Source organism: Pseudorca crassidens, chromosome 2, assembly GCF_039906515.1.
Source record: "Pseudorca crassidens isolate mPseCra1 chromosome 2, mPseCra1.hap1, whole genome shotgun sequence".
Classification (NCBI taxonomy): Eukaryota; Metazoa; Chordata; class Mammalia; order Artiodactyla; family Delphinidae; genus Pseudorca; species Pseudorca crassidens.
Genome location: NC_090297.1, coordinates 159,824,974 through 159,849,930, shown reverse-complemented (window position 1 = coordinate 159,849,930; position 24,957 = coordinate 159,824,974). Strand labels below are relative to the sequence as shown.

At 40.0% G+C, this 24,957-nt stretch overlaps 1 protein-coding gene across 4 annotated transcripts in view; it reads right to left on the bottom strand.

The window, feature by feature from the left end:
- EFCAB2 (EF-hand calcium binding domain 2) overlaps positions 1-24,957 on the bottom strand; it is a 149,579-nt gene that overhangs the window by 24,004 nt on the left and 100,618 nt on the right. For 2 of the 4 annotated variants that reach the window (XM_067729530.1, XM_067729534.1), the window contains exons 3-6: positions 21,005-21,077; positions 4,400-4,479; positions 3,529-3,571; positions 3,351-3,417 (exon numbers count right to left, since the gene is read on the bottom strand). In XM_067729530.1, coding sequence (XP_067585631.1) covers positions 3,351-3,417; positions 3,529-3,571; positions 4,400-4,479; positions 21,005-21,077 — 263 coding nt within the window. The remainder of the gene's footprint in view (positions 1-3,350; positions 3,418-3,528; positions 3,572-4,399; positions 4,480-21,004; positions 21,078-24,957) is intronic. The other 2 variants (XM_067729531.1, XM_067729532.1) reach the window with 2 other exon arrangements.

The window sequence follows — 24,957 nt, the reverse complement described above, 5'->3', positions numbered from 1 at the left end:
TTGCAGAGCACAGGCTCTAGGCACCCAGGCTTCAGCAGTTGTGGCTCGTAGGCTCAGTAGTTGTGGCTCGCGGGCTCTAGACTGCAGGCTCAGTAGTTGTGGCACACAGGCTTAGTTGCTCTGCGGCATGTGGGATCTTCCCGGACCAGGGCTCAGACCCGTGTCCCCCGCATTGGCAGGCAGATTCTTAACCACCGCGCCACCAGGGAAGCCCCAAAAGACAATCTCTGAATCTTTCTTACAACCTGATTGTTAAATACTAAATCCACTGCCAACGAACTTTGCTGGGCATATAAGTCCTTATGAGAATACTGACAATAAACATTTATCGAGAACTACCGTGTGCCAGGCACTGATCTTAGTGTTTCACAGATATTAACTAAGTTAATCTCCCAACCACCTCATGAGAGGTAAGAACTATTATCCCCACTTACAGCTGAGGACACCAGCACACAAAGAAAACAGGCAGGCAGCCCCAGCCAGTGGGTGGTGGAACTGGATCTGCATGCCAGCAGTCCAACTCAAGGTCCAGGAACCACACTTGACTGCTTGGAACAAGGTTTTGCTCACAGTGAAATACGGAAGGTGGGCTTCCCTGGTGGCGCAGTGGTTGAAAGTCCGCCTGCTGATGCAGGGGACACGGGTTCGTGCCCCGGTCCGGGAAGATCCCACATGCTGCGGAGCGGCTGGGCCCATGAGCCATGGCTGCTGAGGCTGCGCATCCGGAGCCTGTGCTCCGCAACGGGAGAGGCCACAACAGTGAGAGGCCTGTGTACCGCAAAAAAAAAAAAAAAAAAAAAAAAATACGGAAGGTGGTCACTGCTTCCGCAGGCAAGGAAAGAGATACGTAGTATTTGATTAAGGATGGGAGGAAAATAGCTTAAGGATTAAAAGCACAAGCTTGGGAGCCAGACTGCCTGGGTTCAAATGCTCTACTGTCTCATTAGCTTTAAGATCCCAGGCAAGTCACTTAACCTCTCTGTGTCTCAGTTTTCCTGTCTGTAAAACGCAGATGATAATAATACTACCTATCTCATAGGCTTGTTATGAGAATTAAGTGTTATTATTTGAATAGCACTTAGAACATTGCCTGGCACATAGGCAGCAATATGTGTTTGTTCAAAAAGTTTTTTTCAAGATCTTCCCTGCTGCTAAACGCTGTCTGACACAATACACATACCTGGACACATGAGGACTTCTATCTTGCAGGAACTTGATTCTATGCGATTTATTATGTTCACCATACGATATCCTGGGCATTTAGAATGCATATTCTCAAAGTGATTAATATTCTGTGGACACTGTGAAAAGCTGCACTGTCTCTGTATCCACTGCAGTCTGTTTCTGATTGCTCTATTTCAGTCAGTAGCATTACCGTAATACCCGTCGTCCAGGCCAAAGCCTTGTTACTTTTGACTCAGCTCCCATCTTTGTCCCCGGCACTCTGTCACTCATCATGACCTGTGGAGCCTTCTGTAGACAGTCCTATTGTATCAATCCCTTCTTTCCATTCCCATTGCCACTGCCAGATACAGCCCTTCAAAATGCTGAACTAGCCTCCTAACTGGTCTCCCCAGTCTCTCCTCTTTCTCGCTCATCTCACAAACCTACCAACACCAGATTAACCTTCCCACAATCTCTCTTGCATTGTGTGATTCACCTGCTCAGAACCCTACAATGCTTCTCCATTGCCCGTAGGATGAATTCTCCTGAGCCCCGGTCTCTGCAATCTAATCCCAGTCAATCGGCCTAGATTCATTTCCTACCGTTTGCCAACAAGACCCTCTGGGCCCTGTCTTCTCACAGGCTGCCGAAATATCGTGCTCATTCCCACCTCCCAGTTTTTGTTCATACTTTCTATCAATCTATGTCTCCCCATCATCAGCCCCTTCACCCATTCTACATTCATCTCCTCACTCATTCGTTAATTCAACCAATATTTGCTGAGACTTACTATGCGTGGGAGGTGCTACAATGCAGAAGATTTTACCCCTGCTCTCAATAACCCCCCCAGGTAATTCTACCATCTCAACAAACCTATTTTCTCTTTAAGTCTTCCCAGACCAAGCTTTCCAGGCTGGTCCAGCCCACATTGATCTTCTGATACTCACATTTTTATACTGTCTTATATTTTGAATTGTTTTATACGTTGGTTTTATTTCCTCCAATAAGACTATAATTTCCTTGAGAAAGGGAGCCGATTTTAGTATCATTACCTCTCGCTGTGCTTAGTATCCCTCACCTACACAGTGGGCATGTCGTACTAATGACATTGAACTGTTTTGGCTGTTTTGACGAAATCCATATTGCCTAACATAACCTAGGATTTACTTCCCTTAAAGTAATTCCTAGGTTGGTGCTTTGAAATATAACACTTCCATCAAAGTTAGCCCCTAAGATAATTTTAACAAGGTCATGAGTTTTTGGATGGCAGTTACAACGATCATGCCACCCTTACTCTCACCCCCTGTATTCTCACCTAATGGTGGATCAGGTCAAAAATGGTCCAATCAGTGGCACGTGGAGATGCAGTCTTAATCTTCCCGACTCAAAATTCCCTGCACTTCTGATTGTCTCAAGTGATTAGCAACTCTGAATCATTCAGGACTCATCTATGAACTAGTGAACTGAACAGAGACGGAGCTCTAACTTTATATAGGAAGAGGGGAAGTGACCAATATGAGAATGGCTTCAAAAGAATGTCCATTAGGCTACTGACATTCAGGGAAAACAAATTTACACATCAGCTTAAGCAGAGAGAATTCCTAAAGGAAATATGTTGGCATATATAGGTGTGCATATATATGTATGTATATGTGTGTGTGCCTGCATGTGTGTACAGTTCAAGTGCAAAGCAAATATATATGGTACCATTAGCATAAAAAACTGAAAAATTTTATGTGAATTCATATTTATTTGAGGCTGTATTATCCCTAACTTCACCAACTGAAAAGTTTTTATAAAAGGAATTTTTATAGACTCCAACTCAAATCTTCAATCTAGTAACGAGCATTGATTTATAGTGATTGATAGTTCATGTTTTCCTGGCGGCATACCCTTTATTCTGGAAATACTCTAAGTGAATGGAATGACTTCAATTTATAGAAGTATCATTATACTTTACAAAATCCTATAAGGCAATAATCCATCTCCCCTTAACTTACTCTTTGTTCTCTTACGCCCTACAAAACGGAAACCACACCAAAACCAAAATAATAAGAAGAGTAAATAACTCCTTTTAACTGGAATGACTGATTTTAAAGTATCCCCTAGAATTTTTGCCTAATTGTTTTTAAATTATTAATCACTTAAATAAGTTAATTATAAGGTAAGTAATAAATCACTCTCACCTACTTCAGTCATATACTTGATCAATTCTTCCTTAGAAAGAAACCCACGTTTAGCTGGATCTAACACCTAAGGGAAAAGAAAAGATAGATATTATATTTTTTGTTTGGTGAATAAATTCTGCATGATGAATTTTTCATGTAAATATAAATATATATATAAAATCTGGAATTTACACACCTCAAAAGCTCGATGAAGGATATCTTCTGGAATTGGTCTGTATCTAATTATGCAATAAAAGGAGTAAATGCCACAGTATTTAGCTCAGTCTCTACATAACAAATGATCACATTAAAAAAAAAAGCTGCTAACATACTAGGATATTTAATAATACTTCCCTCACTGAAATATTTTTGGGTATCTAGATAATAAAGTTGAAAGTACTCCACAGCCACAAGGAATACTTAGTTAAAAATCACTGGCATGTTTGATGTTATCTATTAGCTTTTTCATTATTGTGGAAAATAATCCGAACAAAACTTGTTCACATTATTATCTCCTCCCAGGTAGATGAAATTACATGCACTAAGACCCTGTGGGATGCATTGGAGGCCAGGAGGCTGGAGCATAGGGAGAAAGGAGGAGAATGTTTTCAGATGATGCTGGAGAGAGAAACAGGGACCAGAACGTGCAGGGCGTTACCATCCATGAAAGTGACTTTGGTTATTTTTGTTTATTTGGGAACAAAATTTCTACAGTAAACCAACCATGGTAAGCTAATGCTACACTTTCTCTAGAAAAATAATTAGAGTTAATTCTTATTTATCATTGATAATTCAAAACAGAAGATAATAAGAATGTTGTTGATTTATGCTTTTTGCAGCTTATTTGCCCTTTAATTACACTTTCCTTATTAGATTAATACTGAAGTGGTTGATACTTCGGAGCACATACCAACCAGCAGTTCAGAAGTATAGAGAAAAATTAGAAGGAAGTTATCCTATGATAAATATCGATTGAGTATAACATATAAAGTGAAAAAGCCAAGTGTTTTGAAATTAATGCAAGTCCAATCATTACCTTACCTTAACAATTGCACTTATTTTCTTACCTTCTTTCCAGTAGTACTTCAGTCATCACTGGAAGAAATTTTTCAAATCGAATGTATCCAGTGGGTTCTTCTTCTTCCACCTAAACATTCAATAAAAAATAGCCACTTAGGGCTTCCCTGGTGGCGCAGTGGTTGAGAGTCCGCCTGCTGATGCAGGGGACGCGGGTTCATGCCCCAGTCCGGGAAGATCCCACATGCCACGGAGCGGCTGGGCCCGTGAGCCATGGCCGCTGAGCCTGCGCGTCCGGAGCCTGTGCTCCGCAACGGGAGAGGCCACAGCAGTGAGAGGCCCGCATACCGCAAAAAAAAACCCACAAAAAACCAAAAGCCACTTATTCATTCAACAAATGTATTGAACAACTACTTTTTTCCAAACACTGTGTCAAGTGCTGGGGATTTGATAGTGAGCATACTTGGGCATGGTCTCCACTGACAGAATTTATATGCTGGTAGTAGAGACATATATCCATCAACAAACAACAAAGCTGAGTGTCTAATTGTAAGTTTATGTTAAGTACAATGAAGTAAAGGAGCATAGAATAAAGAAAACTTTTCTGGGCCAAATCATCAGGAAAGGCATTCATGAAGAAATCACACTTGAAGTGATTTATAAAGGAGGGTAGAAGACAATCAGACAAAGACAGCAGGGAAGACAGTCCCAGGTAGACGAAATTACAAGACCCTGCGGGATGCACTGGAGGCCAGGAAGCTTGAGCACAGGGAGAAAGGAGGAGACTGTTTTCAGATGAGGCTGGAGAGAGAAACAGGGACCAGAACGTGCAGGGCGTTACCATCCTTGAAAGTGACTTTGGTTATTATCCTAAGACACTGCTACCCTAAATCACTGAAGGTCTCATAGATGTGTGTCTGAAAGCTCACATTGGTTGTAGGTGAGGCAGCTTCTGCTGTAGTCTAAGCAGATATGACAAGGGCTTGGATTAGAGTGGTGGCCATGGAGAGAGAAGTGGGTGCTTTCAAGAAATATTTAAGAAGTAAAACCAATAAAACCTGGCACAGCATCTATTATGTGCAAGGATAAGAAAAAAAGAGGAGTCAAGGACAACTCCCAGGATTCTGACTTGCACAAACGGGATGGAGTAATGTTCTTCCCTGAGATAAGGAACACTGGGTTAGAGACCAGGTTAGGGGACCAATCTCAATCTCAAGGACTAAAATATCTATCAAATCCTTGTAATATTTATTAAATAACCAGATGGCCTGTGGAACATTGTTATATCACCACTAATTAAGAGAAGACAACACCTAAGAAAGAATTTTTGGTACCCAGCACCATTAGATGAGAATGAGGAAGACTCATGCCCACAAGGTTCAACTTTGATGGTGTGGCTACCAATACACTATTGATTTTAACTTTCATGTCACGTTATTTATAAGGGGCTGTAAATTTTCCACTCCCTTTCAAAAATTCTATTAAAAGGCTCACACATCCCAGTTCAACAGTGGAGATTTTTAAAGATTTATTCTTTGAGCAAAAGATAAGATATCTATAGGTGCTGCTAAGCGGAACACACTGTCATCAAATGACAACTATTTTTGAATGTTTATACTAGATTCTTACCTAGTATGAGTGAAGCCCTTGGACTCCACTATCAGCAAAAAATGTCATCCATCTAATGACAGAATGACGTGTTTCAGAACTTCTGAGCCCACCAATACATGAACAATTATTTTCAGCTGCCTCTAGATCCAAGGCAAGCTTTTTGCAAATTAAGGTTCATATGGCTCCAATGTGCTTGAGTAGCACTCTGTAACTCCCAACCCCACAAGCCTCTTAAAAATAAAATGTCAGTCTCATGAGACTGCCTCTGGAGGGATAATTTTTAAATTAAAATGTTGAGTTTCTATTCTAATTAATCCAGAAATCTGTTCCAGAAGCTAGAGCAATGGTTTGTTTCCCTTTCCTTACCCCCAACAAACCACTGCAGAGCAAACAGTCTTGACCTTGAAAGATCAAAGCTCTTCTTTAATTTTGAGCATCTTCATTAATCTACAAACTGTTTTTAGTTTTTCTAAAGGGAGTTCAACTCTATAGCACTCTCTCCATCACATGAGAATTCACAAACACATACTATGTCCCTCATAATGCTTCCCCCCTCATCGCCACACTCCTGCACAACTTCCACAAGCCCTTGGTGCTCTGAACATGGGTGAAAATGTTGCAGGTCATTCTGGCCTGATAGATCTGTGTAGACCGAAAACTCCACAAAAATAATAAGTTAAAGCAAATCTCCAATAAATCAGGATAGCAGATGAGGCATACATTTTCCTTAGCTTTTTTTTTTTTTTTTAAAAGAGGGATAATGAACAAACAGGGACCTTGGGGTTAAAGAAAGGAAGAAGAAAAAATGTGTAAGTCCATCTTCAACTTGGGCAGATTGTGAAAATCTTTCTATGACTCAACACTGTCCTCTAGAGGCCACAACTAATCTGTTCTTTTGTACTAAAAGACGTACAAGCAATGGCATAAAAACAATACAATTATATGATATTTCTAAATACAGCATTAATGTACTGTATAATATATACTATATACTACTTTCTAGTATAAAAAGTTTTATATTCTTCAAATAAATTTATTTTTGAATAGTTTTAGATTTACAGAAAACTTGAAAAGATAGTAGAGAGTTCCCATATACCCCACCCCACCCCGCCCCGCCCCAGTTTCCTCTATTGTTTACCCTTTCCTTACCATGGGACAACTACACTTGGTTCATTGTCACAACTAATGAACCAATACTGACACATTGTTATTTATGCTTTATTTGGATTCCACTGGTTTTCTAAAAGGCATTTTAGGAAATTCCCTGGCGGTCCAGTGGTTAGGACTCTGTGCTCTCACTGCCGAGGGCCTGGGTCCAATTCCTGGTCAGGGAACTAAGATCTTACAAGCTGTGCAGCATGGCCAAAAAGTAAAAATAAATAAGTTAAGTTTAAAAAAATAAATAAAAAATAAAAGGCATTTTAAAAAAACCTGGTACGTTCCTCTACCATAAAAGAGAAACAAGAAGAGTAGGGTAGAATACCACTCCTGGCAATCTGGAAATGAGTGGGTAGAGGGAGGATAAGAGGTGTTTCTATTATTTCTGGTGTTTCTATTATTTCTGGACAAACTAGTTAACTTTATGAGGCCATGAGTAAGACAGGACAAAAACACTACTTTCTAGAAATGTTATGCAATGATGGCTCAATGATTATTTAAATCCACATATTAAAATGTCTTTAAGATTTAATAGAAATATATCAGATATTGAACCATTCTTTATAGTATATTGTATATATATAGATAGATAGATAGATAGATATGTAGAGTTATGGGTTGAGTTGTATCTTCCCCAAATTCATATGTTGGAGTCCTAACCCCTAGTACCTCGGAATGTGACTTATTTGGAGAGAGGGTACTCCCTGAGGTAATCAAGTTAAAATGAGGTCATTAGGGTGGGCCCTAATCAAATATGACTGACGTCATTATAAAAAGGAGAAATTTGGACAAGAGACATGCACACTGGGAGAACGTCATGTGAACATGAAGACAAGCCATCTACAAGCCAAGGAGAAAGGCCTGGAACAGATCCTTCTCTCATAGCCAACGGAAGGAACCAACCCTGCCAACAACTTAATTCTGTACTTCTAACCTCCAGAACTGTGAGACAATAAACTTCTGTTGTTTAAGCCACTGTTTGTGGTACTTTGTTACAGCAGCTCTAGCAAACTTTATACACACACACACAAACACACACACATGCACATTGTTGTGAACCTTACATGAGATATGACATAAAGGTTCTTTGTGAGCCTTGAATTATTATGATTATCATTATTTTTTTTTGATGGTGGGGGTAGGAGTTTATTAATTTATTTATTTTTGCTGTGTTGGGTCTTCGTTTCTGTGCGAGGGCTTTCTCTAGTTGGGGCAAGCGGGGGGCACTCTTCATCGCAGTGTACAGGCCTCTCACTATCGCGGCCTCTCTTATTGCGGAGCACAGGCTCCAGACGTGCAGGCTCAGTAGTTGTGGCTCACGGGCCTAGTTGCTCCGCGGCATGTGGGATCCTCCCAGACCAGGGCTCGAACCCGTGTCCCCTGCATTAGCAGGCAGATTCTCAACCACTGTGCCACCAGGGAAGCCCGATTATCATTATTTTAATCAACAGTGTACACACTTCTGATTCTATATCACGCAATGATACCTTCTCCTAAAAGAATCAATCTCTGGTGCTAAAATTTTAGACACATCCTCCATGACCCACCATATGGACCTAACTTTTTACAGAAGTTTGATCTTGCCTCCTATCTGTAAAATGTCACATGGAACGTGACGTGAATGTATTAAACTGCTAGGCTAATATCTTGTCCCTTGAGCCCTGGATCCCTGCCTAGAGGACAGGGTATGTGGATTAGCAGCAGTGATGTCTCCACCTTTGCTGTTCCCCTACATGCTTCTTGGACTGATAGGAGAGGGAGAATAATAGACAGCCACCAAACACCTCCCTCCTCTTCAAAAGACAAAAACAAACAAAACAAATATATCTTGTTACTACAAACATGAATGAGGCAAAGTAAGTTATAATCTAGTCTGTTTCATCTAAGAGAAAGGCTTATGAGCTTGAAAGGAGGTAATAATTAGAAAGTAACCTCAGTAGCATTTATGAATGCAAAGGAAATAAAACCTCTTTGCAGGAAGATCCTCAGCTTAGCCTTCAAGTACCATCCTGTGAATTCATCTTAATAGCCTGCCAGCAGGTGTCCGCCCTGATACACCTGGCTTCTCCTCCTCCAAAGAACTATGGTGATAGAGGCAGCCTGAAGACACTGCTTCCTTGCCACACAAAGGGGCCACCTGCACAAGGCTAGCACAGTGCCTTCAGACAGTCCATAGTCTCTTTGCATCCTTGTGCCCAATACAGAGAAGTCTCAATAAATATGTAAATACTGTGGGATTTTTTTTTAAAAAGCAACATTTATCTAAGTCTCAAAGCATGAGGCAAATACTGTTTCTCACTCTACTTTGGTAAAAGTCAATTTTCTTAATCTGTTTTGCTTCTGAGGAAATTCGGGCACAGGGAAGTGAAGTGCCTATCTTGGTCCTCAAAGTCGGTCAGGTGTTCTGATGGGATCATAGCCCAGGGTTCTTTCTCCCATTCCCACAGTGAAATCATCAGGCCATCTCTTTTCTCATTAAAGCATTATTTATTTTAATGCTGAACTCACTGATAGGTATAATAAAACACAGTGAAAATTCATTTCTCCCCAGTGACATACAATCAGTCAATAAACTGAACTATTTCATGCTTCAAGAAAGCAAGATGATACCAGTAGTTAAGATGGTTTATAAAGCGCCTACATTTCATCTAGCTCCAGGTCACCAAATATGATACACATATGATTTTTTAAAACTACTTATAGTAAAAAATATAAAAACAAGGAGATAAGGAGATACTTCAAGTTCGACTTGAATACCACATATACAAATTTGGACATAAATCATGTTTCAAAACCAAAACACAAATACAATTTAGAAAATATTTCTCTACTTTGGATAGAATAAAATAATAACAAAAATTCATTGGCACTTGCCAATTATATTATCTTTACAAATAAAAAAATCTTAAAGCTACCTACTTTAGAAAAATTATTTTCTCCAAACATTCCAGAGGCTGTTGTGTAAAAATTGGGATATGTATTTCTTTTGGGTTATAAGTCTCTTTCTTGGTACTGGAAGTATCAAAAAAGACTGAATCATCTTTTGGCTGGACTATCAGAGTCTAAGAATCAACAGGTGGCTAAACCATGTAATCAATAAGGTCCCTTCCAACTGTAATTTTCTATAATTTGAAGTGATGGGGGGAGTTCAGTGGCTGTCAAGCCATTAATTTCCCCATTTTATCCTCAGGGCAGGGTTGGGGTGGGGAGGGTAAGAGGCTCCAGCTACACTAACTGTTTCACACCCTTCAGTTTCATTTTCTCTCCATGGAGGCATTGAGTGTCCCTCCCTACTCCTAGTAGAGCCCTCTCCTATTTGACGGAGGCAGTAAGTATTGAAGCAATTACCACTAAGTTTATCCCCTACCCATTTATATCAAAAGCAATTGTTTAAAATTGTGTTGCAATAAGACTGGAGGAAAAGCTCTAACCTGGGTTGAGATTTGGTTAGCACAATAAATATGCAAATACTGTATAAACTTTATTAGGTCCACAGATATATTTAAAATCACATTTATAACAACATGTTAATTCAAAAATATCACTGTTTTTATATTTTATGAAGCAATTTTACTCAAACTCTCTATGTATCTTCAACAACAGACCTTCTGGGTTTTTTAAATACTTATTTATTTAATTTATTTATTTATTTGACTGTGCTAGGTCTTCGTTGTGGCATGTGGGATCTTCGTTGCGGCACGCGGGATCTTTAGATGCAGTACGCGAACACTTAGTTGTGGCATGTGGGATCTAGTTCCTTGACCAGGGATCGAACCCGGGCCCCCTGCATTGGGAACATGGAGTCTTAGCCACTGGACCACAGGGAAGTCCCTAGACTTTCCGTTTCTAAGAGTTTGACTACTTTAGATATCTCATGTCTGTGGAATCATGAAGTATTTGTCTTTTTTGTGACTAGCATTTTCACATATCATAATATCTCCAAGTTTCATTCATGTTATTGTATATGACAGGATTTCCTTCTTAAAATGTTACTTTTTAAAAATTAGATAATAGTATGGAAGAATCATCTTGATGTAATATTGAGTAAAAAAGGTAAAATATTCTAGTTGTGTTTGAGTGATGGATACAAGAGAGACTCCCCTACTTTTTTCTTGTCCAATTTTAATCAGCATGTATTTTTTTAAATAATGAAATTTTTGTAATAACATGGAAAATCGTTGTGATATATTAGGGAAAAAAGCAAGGCTCAAAACTATATATACCGAACCGTACTATAAGATTACTGTCATGTTAAAACCATGTACAGGAAAATAATATGGGAGGAAGCGCACTGAAATACTAACAAGGATTGTATTAAGGTGATGGATTGGGGGTGTGGCCAAGATGGCAGAGTAGGAAGACCCTAAGCTCACACCTTCCCACAGGCACACCAAAATTACAACTACTTACAAAGCAGTTCCCTATGAGAATTATTTGAAGACTATCAGGAAAGACTTTTCACAACTAAAGATATAAAGAAGTAACCATAACAAGACAGGTAGGAGGGCTGGAGACACTGTATTGCCAGAACCCATACCCCTAGGTAGGTAGCCCACAAATAGGAGGATACTCACAATTGCAGAGGTTCCCCCCAAGGAGCAAAAGGTTCAAGCCCCATGTTGGGCTCCCTAGCTCAGCGGTCCTGCACCAGAAGATGAGCCCCCAGAATGTCTGACTTTGTGTATAAGAGAGCTGGAGGGCTGTAGGAAACAGAGACTCCACTCTTAAAGGGCACACATAAAATCTCACACACTCCGAACCCTAGCACAGAGGCAGTAGTTTGAAAGAAGCCTGGGTCAGACCTACTTGCTAATCTTGGAGAGCCTCCCAAAGAGGCAGGAAGCAGCTGGACCTCCAAGGGATGAAAACACTGGCAGCAGCCATTTCTGGGAGCTGCTTCTACCACAATGACACCAGCACTGGCAAGTGCCATGTGGAATCCTCCCTCTAGCATATTCGTGCTGGGGGCTTATCCACCCACCAGTGAGCTGGCAGCAGCCCCTCCCTAACGCCCCTCCCCAGGCCATACAGACAGCCTCGATGGACCAAGCCCTGCCCTCCAGTGGGCCGGCAGTGGTTGCCTCCCCTCACCAGGCTGCTCAGCCAACCACATGGGAAGCCTACCCCACCCTCCAGCAGGACCACAGCCACTGCAGGAGGCAGGGCCTTGCAGCCAACTGGGCTGGGGACCAGTCCCGCTTACCAGCATGCCCACAGTAGTCAGCCCTGCCACAACAGAAGGGCACACACAGCCCACAGAGGGGGCATATAGCTCTGGTGACCAGAGGGGAGTGTGCTGCTGGGCCCCATGGGACTCTCCTACATAAGGCCACTACTCCAAGATTGGGAAACAAAACTGGCCTACCTAATACATAGAAATAAACAAAGAGAATTAAGCAAAATGAAGAGACTATAACAAGAGACAAAGAAGGACATTGTATAATGATAAAAGGATCAACCCAACAAGAAGATATAACAACTGTAAATATATATTCACCAAACACAGGAGCACCTAAATACATAAAGCAAATATTAACAGACATAAAAAGAGAAATCAACAGTAATACAATAGTACGGGACATTAACACCCCACTTTCATCAATGGACAGATCATCTAGACAGAAAATCAATAAGGAAATACAGACCTTAAATAACACATAAGACCAAATGGACTTAATTGATATTTATAGAGCTTTCCACCCAAAAGCAGCAGAATACATTCTTTTCAAGGGCACATGGAACATTCTCCAGGATAGAGCACATGCTAGGCCACAAAACAAGCCTTGGTAAATTTACAAAAATTGAAATCATATCAAGCATCTTTTCCAACCACAATGCTATGAGGCTAGAAATCAATTACAAGAAAAAATCTGCAAAAAAACACAAACATATGGAGGCTAAACAATATGCTACTAATCAACCAGTGGATCACTGAAGAAATCAAAGAGGAATTAAAAAATACCTAGAGACAAATGAAAGTGAAAACATGATGATCCAAAACCTATGGGCTCAGCAAAAGCAGTTCTAAGAGGTAAGTTTATACTGATACAAGGTTACCTTAGGAAACAAGAAAAATCTCAAATAAGCAACCTAACCTTACACCTAAATCAACTAGAGACAGAAGAACAAACAAAACTCCAAGTTAGTAGAAGGAAAGAAATCATAAAGACCAGAGCAGAAATAAATGAAATAGACTTAAAAAAAATCAATGAAACTAAAAGCTGGTTCTTTGAAAAGATAAACAAAATTGATAAACCTTTAGCCAGACTCATCAAGAAAAAACGAGAGGGCTTCCCTGGTGGCGCAGTGGTTGAGAGTCCGCCTGCCGATGCAGGGGACACGGGTTCGTGCCCCGGTCCGGGAAGATCCCCATGCCGCGGAGTGGCTGGGCCCGTGAGCCATGGCTGCTGGGCTTGTGCGTCTGGAGCCTGTGCTCCGCAACGGGAGAGGCCACAACAGTGAGAGGCCCGCGTACTGCAAAAAAACCCAAAAAACCAAAAACAAAAAAACAACAAAAAAGAGAGGGCCCAAATAAATAAAATCAGAAATGAAAGAGAAGTTACAACTGCACACAGAAATACAAATGATCACGAGAGATTAGAGTTTTATACCAATAAAATAAACAATCTAGAAAAAATGGATAAATTCCTAGAAACATACAATCTCCCAAGACTGAATCAGGAAGAAATAGAAAATATGAACAGACCAATTACCAGTAATGAAATCGAATCAGTAATTTAAAAACTCCCAACAAACAAAAGTCCAGGATCAGAAGGTTCACGGGTGAATTCTACAAAACATTTGAAGAGGAGTTAACATTTATCCTTCTCAAACTATTCCAAAAAAATTGAATAGAAAGGAACATTCCATGAGGACAGAATCACCCTAATACCATAACCAGACAAAGACACCACAAAAAGAGAAAATCACATGCCAGTATCACTAATGAACATAGACACAAAAATTCTCAACAAAATGTCAGCAAACCAAATTAACAATACATTAAAAGGATCATACACCATGATCAAGTGGGATTTATCCCAGGGATGCAAGGATGGTTCAATATTTGCAAATCAATCAATTTTCAATTTGAAACACCACATTAAAAAACTGAAGAATAAAAATCATATCATCATCTCAATAGATGCAGAAAAAGCTTTTGACAAAATTCAACATCCATTTATGATACAAACTTTCAATAAAATGGGTAGAGAGGGAATATACCTCAACATAAGAAAGGCCATATACGAAAAACCCACAGCTAATATCATACTCAATGGTAAAAAGCTGAAAGTATTTCTTCTAAGATCAGGAACAAGACAAGAATGCCTACCCTTGCCACTTTTATTCAACATAATATTGGAAGTCCTAGCCACAGCAATCAGACCAGTGTACACAATATCACACCGTGCACAATACCACACAATATGCGTACACATAAAATACTGTCTTGATTACTGCAGCTTCATGTAAATCTTGCAATGAGGTAGTGTAAGTCCAACTTCGCCCTTTCTTGTCAAAATTATTTCAGTTGTTCTAGGTCTTTCACTTTTCCATTCAAATTTTAGAGTCAGCTTGTAAATTTCTTCAAAAAGCTTGCTGTGATTTGGCTGAAAATGTACTGAATCTATAGATCAATCTGAGAAGAACTGCCATCTTAAAAATATTGAGCTTTCTAATTCACAAACAGGTATATCTATGCATTTATTTAGATCTTAATTTCCCTCTATAATGTTTGCTGTTTTCAGTGTATATGTCTCGCCTTTGTTAAATTTCATTATTTCACTTTTTATGCTATTGTAAATGGAACTGCTTGCTTAACTTCATTTTTCTAATTGTTAATTTCTAGTTTATAGAAATATAATTAATTTTGTATGTTGACTTTGTAGCCTGTGACCTGGCTAAATTCATATATTAGTTCTAATGGCTTTTAGTAAATTTCTTAGGATCTTCTAGATGAACAATCATGTTGTTTGAAATAAAGACAGTTTTACTTCTTATTTTCCAAACTGTGTATTTTTTATTGTTTCTTGCCTTGTTGCACTGGCTAAGACTTCAAGTACTATGATGAATAGGAGTGATGAACATAGACATTCCTGATTTTAGGTTAAAAGCATTGAGCTTTCACCACTGAGTAAGATGTTAGCCTTAGGTTTTTTTGTAGATGCCCTCAGCCAGGTTGAGAAGCTTCCTTTTACTCTTAGTTTGCTGGATATTTTTATCTTCAATGGGTGTTGAATTTTTTCAGTGTTTTTTTCTGTATTTATTGAAATGATCATATGGTTTATCTACTTCGTCCTGTTAATGTAGTAAATTACATTGATTGATGTTAAGCCAACCTTAAATTTCTGGGATAAACGCCACCTGCTCAAGATGTATTACCCTTTTTAACATATTGTTGAAATTGATTTGGTAAAATTTTATTAAGGACTTTTTGCATCTATGTTAATAAGGTCTATAGTTTTCTTTTCTTGTAATATGATTGTCTGGTTTTGGTATCAGAGTAATACTAGCCTCAGAAAATGAGTTGGAAAAGTGTTCTTTCATATAATATTTTCAGAAGGATTTTTGTATAGAATTGGTACTACTTCTATAAATGTTTGAGAGAATTCACCAGTGAAGTCATCTGAATCTCTAGCTTTCTTTGTGGGAAATTTTTAATTATAAACTTAATTTTGGTAATTGATATGAGACTATTCAAATTCTCCAGTTTTTCTTGGGTCAGTTTTGGTAATTTTTATCTGTCAGGGAATTGGTCCAGTTATCTAAGTTGCCAGATTTATTGCCATAAAGTTTTTCATAATGTTTCCTTATTATCCTCTTAAAATGTTTGAAAGATAATGATAACCCCTCCTTTATCTTTTTTTTTGTTTTTACACAGAAGTTACTCTTTAATTTTTGCTTCAAGAAGCAGGGATCAGTGACTACAGATCTCATACTATTAAGAATTCGTAGAAGGGAAACTTCATAATTAAATTGAAAGATTATTTTTAAATTTTTATTGAAGTATAGTTGATTTACAATGTTGTGTTAGTTTCAGGTATATAGAAAAGTGATATATATATATATATATATATATACTCTTTTTCAGATTCTTCTCCATTATAGGTTATTACAAGATATTGAGTATAGATAGCTCCCTGTGCTTTCCTTTAATCTTGACATTGGTAATTTGTATCTTAATGTCCTTAGCTATAAGTTTATCAGTTGTATTTGAAAAGACCAGTATTTTGCTTTCCGTGATTTTCTCTGTTCATCTTGTATTTCACTGATTTCTGCTCTTTATAATTTTCTTCCTTCTATTTATATTGGGTTTACGTTGCTCTTCTTTTTCCGGTTTCTTAAGATGAGAATTTAGATAATTACTTTTAGATCTTTTTGTCTTTTCCAATATAAACACTTAAAGTGCTAAACTGTCCCCTAAGTGCTGCTTTACCTGCATGACACAAAGTTCGACACACCGTATCTTCATTATTGTTCAGGGAAAAATATTTTCTAATTCCCCTTATGATTTCTTCTTCGATTCGTGAGTTATTTAGAAGTATGCTGCTTAGGGACTTCCCTGGTGGTCCAGTGGTTAAGACTTCACCTACCAATGCCGGGGATGCAGGTTCGATCCCTGGTCGGGGAGCTAGGATCCCACATGCCTCAGGGCCAAAGGACCAAAACATAAAACAGAAGCAATACTGTAGCACAGTATTGCTTTAAAAGTGGTCCACATCAAAAAATCTTAAAAAAAAAAAAGTATGTTGCTTAATTGCAAGTATTTGAGGATTTCCTAGTGATATTATTCTCAGTTGGTCTCTATTTAATTCTTTTTTTTTGGTATCAGAAAACATATCCTGTATGATTTTAATTTTTAAAATTCTGTTGTGACTTGTTTTATGGCCCAGTACTTAATCTATCTTAATGAACATTGCATGTACACTTGGAAATAACATGTATTTTGTGGTTGTTGGGGGTAGTGTTCTATAAATATCAATTAGGTCAGAATGGTTGATGGTGTTGTTTGTATCTTCTACATCTTTGCTGATATTTTATGTAGGTGTTCTATCAATTACTTAGAGAGGGTTACTGAAATCTTCATCTGTGATTGTGGAATTGTCTGTTTCTCCCTCTAATCTGTCCATTTCTGCTTTTTAGAAATACATTTATGATTTTTAAAACTTCCTGATGAATTGACCTTTTTTTAAATCACTGTGCAATGTAATAATCTCACCAACATCGGTATTATTTTCCCAACATCCTTTAGTTCTCCTTTATAATTACTTTAAATTCTCCATAATACCACTTAGGTTTGAACTTTAAAGGATGCAGACCTCTAAATATCCTTTCCACTTGTACTGAAATGCCATTATCTCCTCCCAGCTCTTGCACACTGAAGATCCTAGATAGCTCTAAATTAATATTAAAGGAAGAATTGTTTAGTAAACTGTATGTATGTTGGCAAAATTTTTATTAACCTTTCTTACAGTTGCTGGGTTTTGTGATATTCCACACAGGCAGAGATTATTTGGGGCAAGCGGCTAACTACAGAATATTAAGTGGAGGGATCAATGCTGAGTGATTTTTTAAATGATCTATTTCAAGAGATACATCAGATTTCAAGTTGATCTCCAGGAAGTGGAGGGCTGAAAGTTAGTATGCATCGACACTAAAATTCAAGTAAATGACAACTAGAGAACCACACACAGATTTCAATTTTTTACAGAAGAATTTAAAACATAGTCATTATTTCATTTCAGAGCAAATGAGGCAGAAACATTTCAGTTCTGAAACTATGACAGAGCATTTAGCAATATGACATTTACCCCTAGATGTTTACTATTATGTAGCTTTGATTTTCTAAATGTATTTGAATCATACAAATATCTACATGCTTTTTTCCTCTCAGTTATTTGGGAAACTTCAAAAAGGGTAGTCACACCCAAAGCTTTTTAAGCATTTGGCTAGAATTAATCTGAATAAACTGTGTTGTGAGCAAGTATAGAAAAACATTTATGGGCTTAAACAGCTCAGTGATCCCTACTGGTCCATAACTGTTCTAAATATCTGTAATTTTCAAAAGTTGTGTCAACGTACCTAAGAAAACTGTAAAGACAAAATAAAACATTGGGACCTGAGCACCTACTGTGGTTAACTACCCAAACCCACGGGGGCATTTTGGTAGAGAGCCACCTACAGAGCAAGCAAACCCAAACATGCACAGAGGGCCCACAAAGTAACAGCTGATTCCTCACAGTTATTAAATTTAATCTTCATAAAAGCACTATGGTATTGTTGCATTCCTTTTGCAGATGTAGAACCAGGCTTTGAAAGATTAAGTGGCTCACCAAATGCGACATGGTCATAAGTGGTAGCTATGCGATTTGAACCTAGATCTCCTGACACTAGATGTGGTATTTGCTCTACTTTGCCAGAGAAACCTACAGATCAGGAGTTGGCAACCTTTTTCTGTAAAGGGCCAGATCCTTTAAGCTTTGCAAACTATATGGTCTCTTAACTCCGTTCTTGTAGTAAGTAAACAGTCATAGATAATATGTAAGTAAATGAGTCTAGCTGTGTTCCAATAAAACTTTATTTACAAAAACAGGTGGTGGACTGGTCCAGGGGTTGTGGCCCAGGGGTTTTGGCCCAGGTGTTGTGGTTTTCTGATCCCTGCTACAGATTAAAACATACAAGCAAACCATAAAAGAATTAGGCTCTAAAGTTTCTCATCTACTGACTTTCAGAGACATTTTCATTACTGCTCCCTTACTCTACTCAATGACACACAATAATTATGATTTCACTATAAATTCATCTTCCAGTTCCTAGGTCTTCCACAGTGCCAACTTTCCTCTCTCTAACACAAATTCTAGCTTTGATGATGATCACTTTATGGGAGTGATCAAAACCTTTTTTTTTAAACAGTGAGGACCAATGAAGGAAAACAGATTTTTTCCCCCTCTGCTCAGTAATAATACCTTTACTGGATCCCAAAATGAAAAAACAATTTCCTGCTTTACTGAATACATTTAAATGCTAATGAAAAATTGGTACTTCTTTTTAGTTATCAAAATGCTAACGTGGAGCAACAGAGTCATCTTTCTAATCTTCCATGTGCTTTAGGATTCAAAACATGTCTTTTTTTTTTTTTTCTTTTAGATGTTGGGGGTAGGAGTTTATTAATTAATTAATTTATTTTTGGCTGTGCTGGGTCTTCGTTTCTGTGTGAGGGCTTTCTCTAGTTGTGGCAAGCAGGGCCACTCTTCATTGCGGTGCACGGGCCTCTCACTATTGCGGCCTCCCTTGTTGCGGAGCACAGGCTCCAGATGCGCAGGCTCAGTAGTTGTGGCTCACAGGCCTAGTTGCTCCGCGGCATGTGGGATCCTCCCAGACCAGGGCTCGAACCCGTGTCCCCTGCATTAGCAGGCAGATTCTCAACCACTGCGCCACCAGGGAAGCCCAAAACATGTCTTCTTATACATTATTTCATTTATCTTTGAAGCAAACTCTGAAGTAGGTGTCATTATGGAGAAACTGATATTTACAGAGGTTAAGCGACTCACCCAGAGTCACAACTCCTTCTCTTCTGTGTAACACTAAAGAAGCAAGTACTGTGCTGGGTGCAAGGAAGGAGATAAATAAAATCACACTTCCTTGCCTTTCTCCTTATCCTCTTTGTTGATCCCTGGCCTCCACGAAAACCCACATACCTAGATAAGCAATTCTGAAAAGATTCTTCTCCTGGTGGTTGCCCAGGTAGTTTTTTATTCCCTTCAGGCCTCTGCCTTGTTTTGTTTTTTTTTTTTTTTGGCAGTACGCGGGCCTCTCACTGTTGTGGCCTCTCCTGTTGCAGAGCACAGGCTCCGGATGCGCAGGCTCAGCAGCCATGGCTCACGGGCCCAGCTGCTCCGCAGCATGTGGGATCTTCCCAGACCAGGGCTCAAACCCATGTCCTCTGCATTGGCAGGTGGATTCTTAACCACTGCGCCACCAGGGAAGCCCTGTTCTGTTTGTTTTGATGCTGAAATTATCACAGATTTAACTATGGAGCCCCTTCAAGCTGGCTCCTGTATTTTTTTTTTTGCCGTACACGGGCCTCTCACTGTTGTGGCCTCTCCTGTTGCGGAGCACAGGCTCCGGATGCACAGGCTCAGCGGCCATGGCTCACGGGCCCAGCTGCTCTGCGGCATGTGGGATCTTCCCGGACCGGGGCACGAACCCGTGTCCCCTGCATCGGCAGGCGGACTCTCAACCACTGAGCCACCAGGGAAGCCTGCCTCTGCCTTGTTGAACTGAAAGCTATATTTGAAAACAGATTGGACACTTTTCTGGAAAACCAAACAGGGCATGAAGCTCTCTGGTCTTGGGCTGTTCATCACCTCTTTATGAGATAATTCCCTCCAGCAACTCATCTACACTATTACAAATAAGCATTTTCAAAATTCAGAGTCAAGGTAGTTATTATTTTATTTACTACTGCTTCTGAAAGTTAGTTATATTTCCCCAAATATATTCTGTAGTCTCTACTGCTTCTATCCCCTTTGAACTGACGTTATTTACTATATTCCTTCATCTGTCAATATTCCCTCTGCATACAGTCAGTCCCCTGTGTCTACTGGCCTTTCTTCAACTAATTATAAAGTGTGTGATATCTAAAGTGAGGTCCTTACTTGATCCATTGCATTACCTGGTCATAAACATTTCTTCAAGATCTGATATTAATTCTTGCAGATCCTGTTGATTTGCTAATTCATATAGCTGTCCTAATGTCTTCACTACGCACATTTGGTAGTTTAGGGCATTTTTCACTTCAGGTAAGGATTTTTTTTTTTTTTAATTACAAGAAGATGGAGTCCCGCAGAGAGTCTGCTGAATGGAACTTTCTTAGCCCTACTTACCTCTGCAATCAGATCATGTAGCTCTCCTTCACTAGGGCAGCATCCTAATGACCTGATAATTGTTCCGATCTCTCTGGGGAAAAAAGCAGTCAATTGCTTTAGAATATAAACTCTGAAAAGACAAGTGGTATATTTCTCTAAATTATTTCAGAGCGGATGTAGCATAGCAAACAAAGTCATACAATAAATATTGCCTCAAGAGGATGGAAGGTGCTTTCTGAGGAAAGGAAAAGGCAGACAAGTGAACCCAAGAGAGAAGAAAGAAGGATCTGTGTTGACTGGCAAGTGCAAGCCCTGCCTGGGCCCAAATCAAAAAGTTCTCGAAAAGGAAAAGAAAGGAGGGAGAAATAAGAAAAAGAAAGGTCAGCCACTTACTGACTGGCTTTAAGTGTTAGTTAATTCTTTTGAGCCTCAGTTTCCACATCTGTAAAATGAGGATGATAATTTCTAATGTGGTGAAGTCTACATTAGTGGCAGAGAACCTAAAAGCATGAGCTCTAGTGGCAGATTGCTAGGGTTCAAACTCCAGCCCTGCAATTTGCTAGACTGGGCAGGTTAATCCCTGTGCACATAATCCTGCCTGGGAGGTAAAACCCAGTACCTTCCTTGAAATACTCAGAACTGGACTGGGAGGGGCTCAGGGCAAAGAGCCATCGTAACATAAGCACAGCTTTCGGCAGAGCAGCCACCCAGTGAATATCAGCTACTCCCCACCCCGCCCCATGGTAATTTAATTCAATTCAACAAATAGCCTAAGGAAAGTAGAATTATATTCAGCACTCCCTGGGTGCTGAGACAGAGGATTTATAATAGATTGTTAAATCTTTCCACTTAAAATGATTAAAAAGTTGTGACATTTTGAATGTTAATTTCACAAATATTCACTTAACTAGAATATTTAGCTTCTTTACCATTCTGGCTAATATTGGTGGTGTTATATTTGCTGACTATTTTACTGAGAAAATATTTTAAATAAGAATTTTTAAGTTCTTCACTTAAGGAAGCTGCAGGATGAGTATCAACTTAAGAGAAAAACCTAACGTCAGTAACTGTGGAAGACAGGATTCTCGACGTTCACTGATTGATCTGAAGGCCAGCTAAACATGTAAGGTCTTCACGCCAACTCTATTTCACATCTCCCTGAGCCCCTTAGGCTCAACACCTCTGCACTGCTCTTCCTGCCCACAGCCCTCACTGAGGCAGGATCTGAACATGATGCTACTACTACACACCAAAAATATTTTATGAGATTACACTTTCTCTCTAGAAGCCCCTAAAGATGACCCATGAAACTGGCCAACACCAATGTAGTAATGTTCTTTTAACATCAGACGGGGCTATTGCATATATTAGAACAAATAGTTAATGAGGCAGGGACAAAAAATATAATTTGAGAAGTATTCACAGATTTATCCCCTCCATAACCTCCTAGGCCTTCTGTTCTTCGAATCAGAGAACTGCTTCAACTCCAGACGCAGAAGGACAAGAATAAAGGCTTCCTTAACTCACAGAAACAAAGGGAGGGTAAGGAAGGGAGATGGGAAAGGCCTGAATGCCCTTGCAGGTTAGAAATCTCAGGGAGGTGGGATGGGGAAAAAGAGAAATTTCAGGCCTGAGCCGTGCAGTACCGTAGCTACTACCTCCATCTGGCTATGGGGCACTAGCAATGTGACTAATCCTGACTGAAATGGGCTCTAAGTAAAAAATATACATGGACTTCAAACACTTAGTGTGAAAAAAATGTAAAATATCTCATTAAAAATTTTTTATTGATTACATGTGGAAATCATAGTATTTTAGACATATCAGTTAAATAAAACATATTGTTAAAATGCCCTTTCTTTTACTTCTTTAAAATATGGTTACTAGAAAATTTTAAATTATATGTGTAATACTCTTTTGATGGTACTTTTCTAGGCAATAGCGGCCATCATGTTCACACTTTGCAAAGACAAGTACAGCACATAAAGAGAACATTAGAATTACAGTGTGCTGTGTCAGCAATATAATCAATCCCCTCCTTGTGCTGCTCTGAGAAACTTTCAACCTTATTTCTTTATTTATTGGCTGCACCTCGCAGCATGTGGGATTTTAGTTCCCCGACCAGGGGTTGAACCCGTGCCCCCTGCAGTGGAAGCGTGGAGTCTTAAACCACAGGACCACCAGGGAAGTCTCTCAACCATACTTAAATGAAGTCCTTTGTCGCTGACCCAGGTCTCATATCTTCTGCCAATATCTATGAAACAGTAACAGACTAACTTACTAGCTTTCAAGGGGGATAAAAGCAAACCATAGACTTGACATGTATAAGGATGCACAGGAGAAAATCTGGGCTGGAAGCACAGATCTGGTAACAAAGCCACGGGAGTAGAAGAGCTCCTCTAGGAAGAGTATCCCGGCTGGAAGAGATGACGAGCCAGGAAGAGCTCAGAGGAGTACTTACACTGACACAATGGTCTAGTCCCCACACTAGACACAGGGAAGAGGAGCCAGGGGGTAAAAGCAGAAATTCAGGACAGGGTGGTGTCATGGAAGCTAAGGAGAGAGATGGACAAATTGAGTCATCTTTGGCATCAAATGCTGCTGGGAGGTCGAGTAAGACAAGTTCTGAGAAATGTCCACTGGATTTAGTGAAGAAGGAAATCAGTTCTGATTTTTTTGTTTTTGTTTGTTTTGTTTTTGATTTTTTTTTTTTTTTTTTTTTTTGCGGTACGCGGGCCTCTCACTGTTGTGGCCTCTCCCGTTGCGGAGCACAGGCTCTGGACGCGCAGGCTCAGCGGCCATGGCTCACGGGCGCAGCCGCTCCGCGGCATGTGGGATCTTCCCAGACCAGGGCACGAACCTGTGTCCCGTGCATTGGCAGGCGGACTCTCAACCACTGCACCACCACGGAAGCCCAGTTCTGATTTTTGATCAAGGATGTTTCACTTGAAAGTGGGGGAGAAATCAGATTGCACTGGGTTGAGGTAGATGGATCTATAAAGTGAAGGGGAAGAAGAGATGTCTGGAGGGGGACATGGTGTCAAGGAAGATTTTTTTTTTAAATTTAAGACCAGAAAAAGGTGAGCATGTTTTAATACCAATGGGAATGAGCCAGTGCAAAGTAGAAGGCTGATGAGGGCACCGTCGACTGAGCAGGTGGGCTTCCAGAGGAGGTGGGAAGGGCTGGGCCAGGTGCTTAGTGCTGTGTCCACACAGCCATCCGATCTGAGGTCCTGCCACCAGCAAGTTGCTACCTGTGAGAGGGTGGCAGGATCCTCCTTGCAGCCTTAGAAAAGTTTACTCTACCCCTCTTTCTACTTCCCTTTGAAGAACCTATCACCATCTTCTGTTCTTCTGAGTGCATCTAGCTGGATTGTCACACTCTGCCTATGCAGACCACAGAAAACAAAGCCTAATGATGTCCTCTAAGCATCAAGAAACTTCCTTCTCTCTAGTCCTGAGACACAAAGGCCTGATGATATAAGAGAAAAGGGCAAAGACCCTTCGGCTGATGAGTCCACAGTGGCCTAAAGAACAATACAAAACTCAAGAGCTCACCTGCACACAACCAACAGGTCTGCTAGCTCACCCACCCTGCCTCCTGTGGAAAGCTAACCTCTTCCTCTGTGCTCCGGGGCTCTGGAAGCTGCGGTCAGGATCCCTTCGGCTGAACCTGGCACAGAGGAAGGCGATGCTACCCCCGCCTTCAGGCCTCGACATCTCAGCAGTACAGTGATCTTCCTTCTCCTTGTTTTCCCTAAAGACTGCATCAGCCTTGGGATCCCAGTGCAACATGAGCGAGGAGAAGGAGAAGCCAACGAACGGCTAATGTTGACCTCTTCCTGGTCTTGGCACACGGGAAAATGGAATTTGATTAGATTTAGAAAAATACAGAAATGTGACACATCTTTGTCCTCTATTTCATGTCTGTAAGCCTAGTTTGTGGCTGGGAGTGGGATATGAAGGCCTGC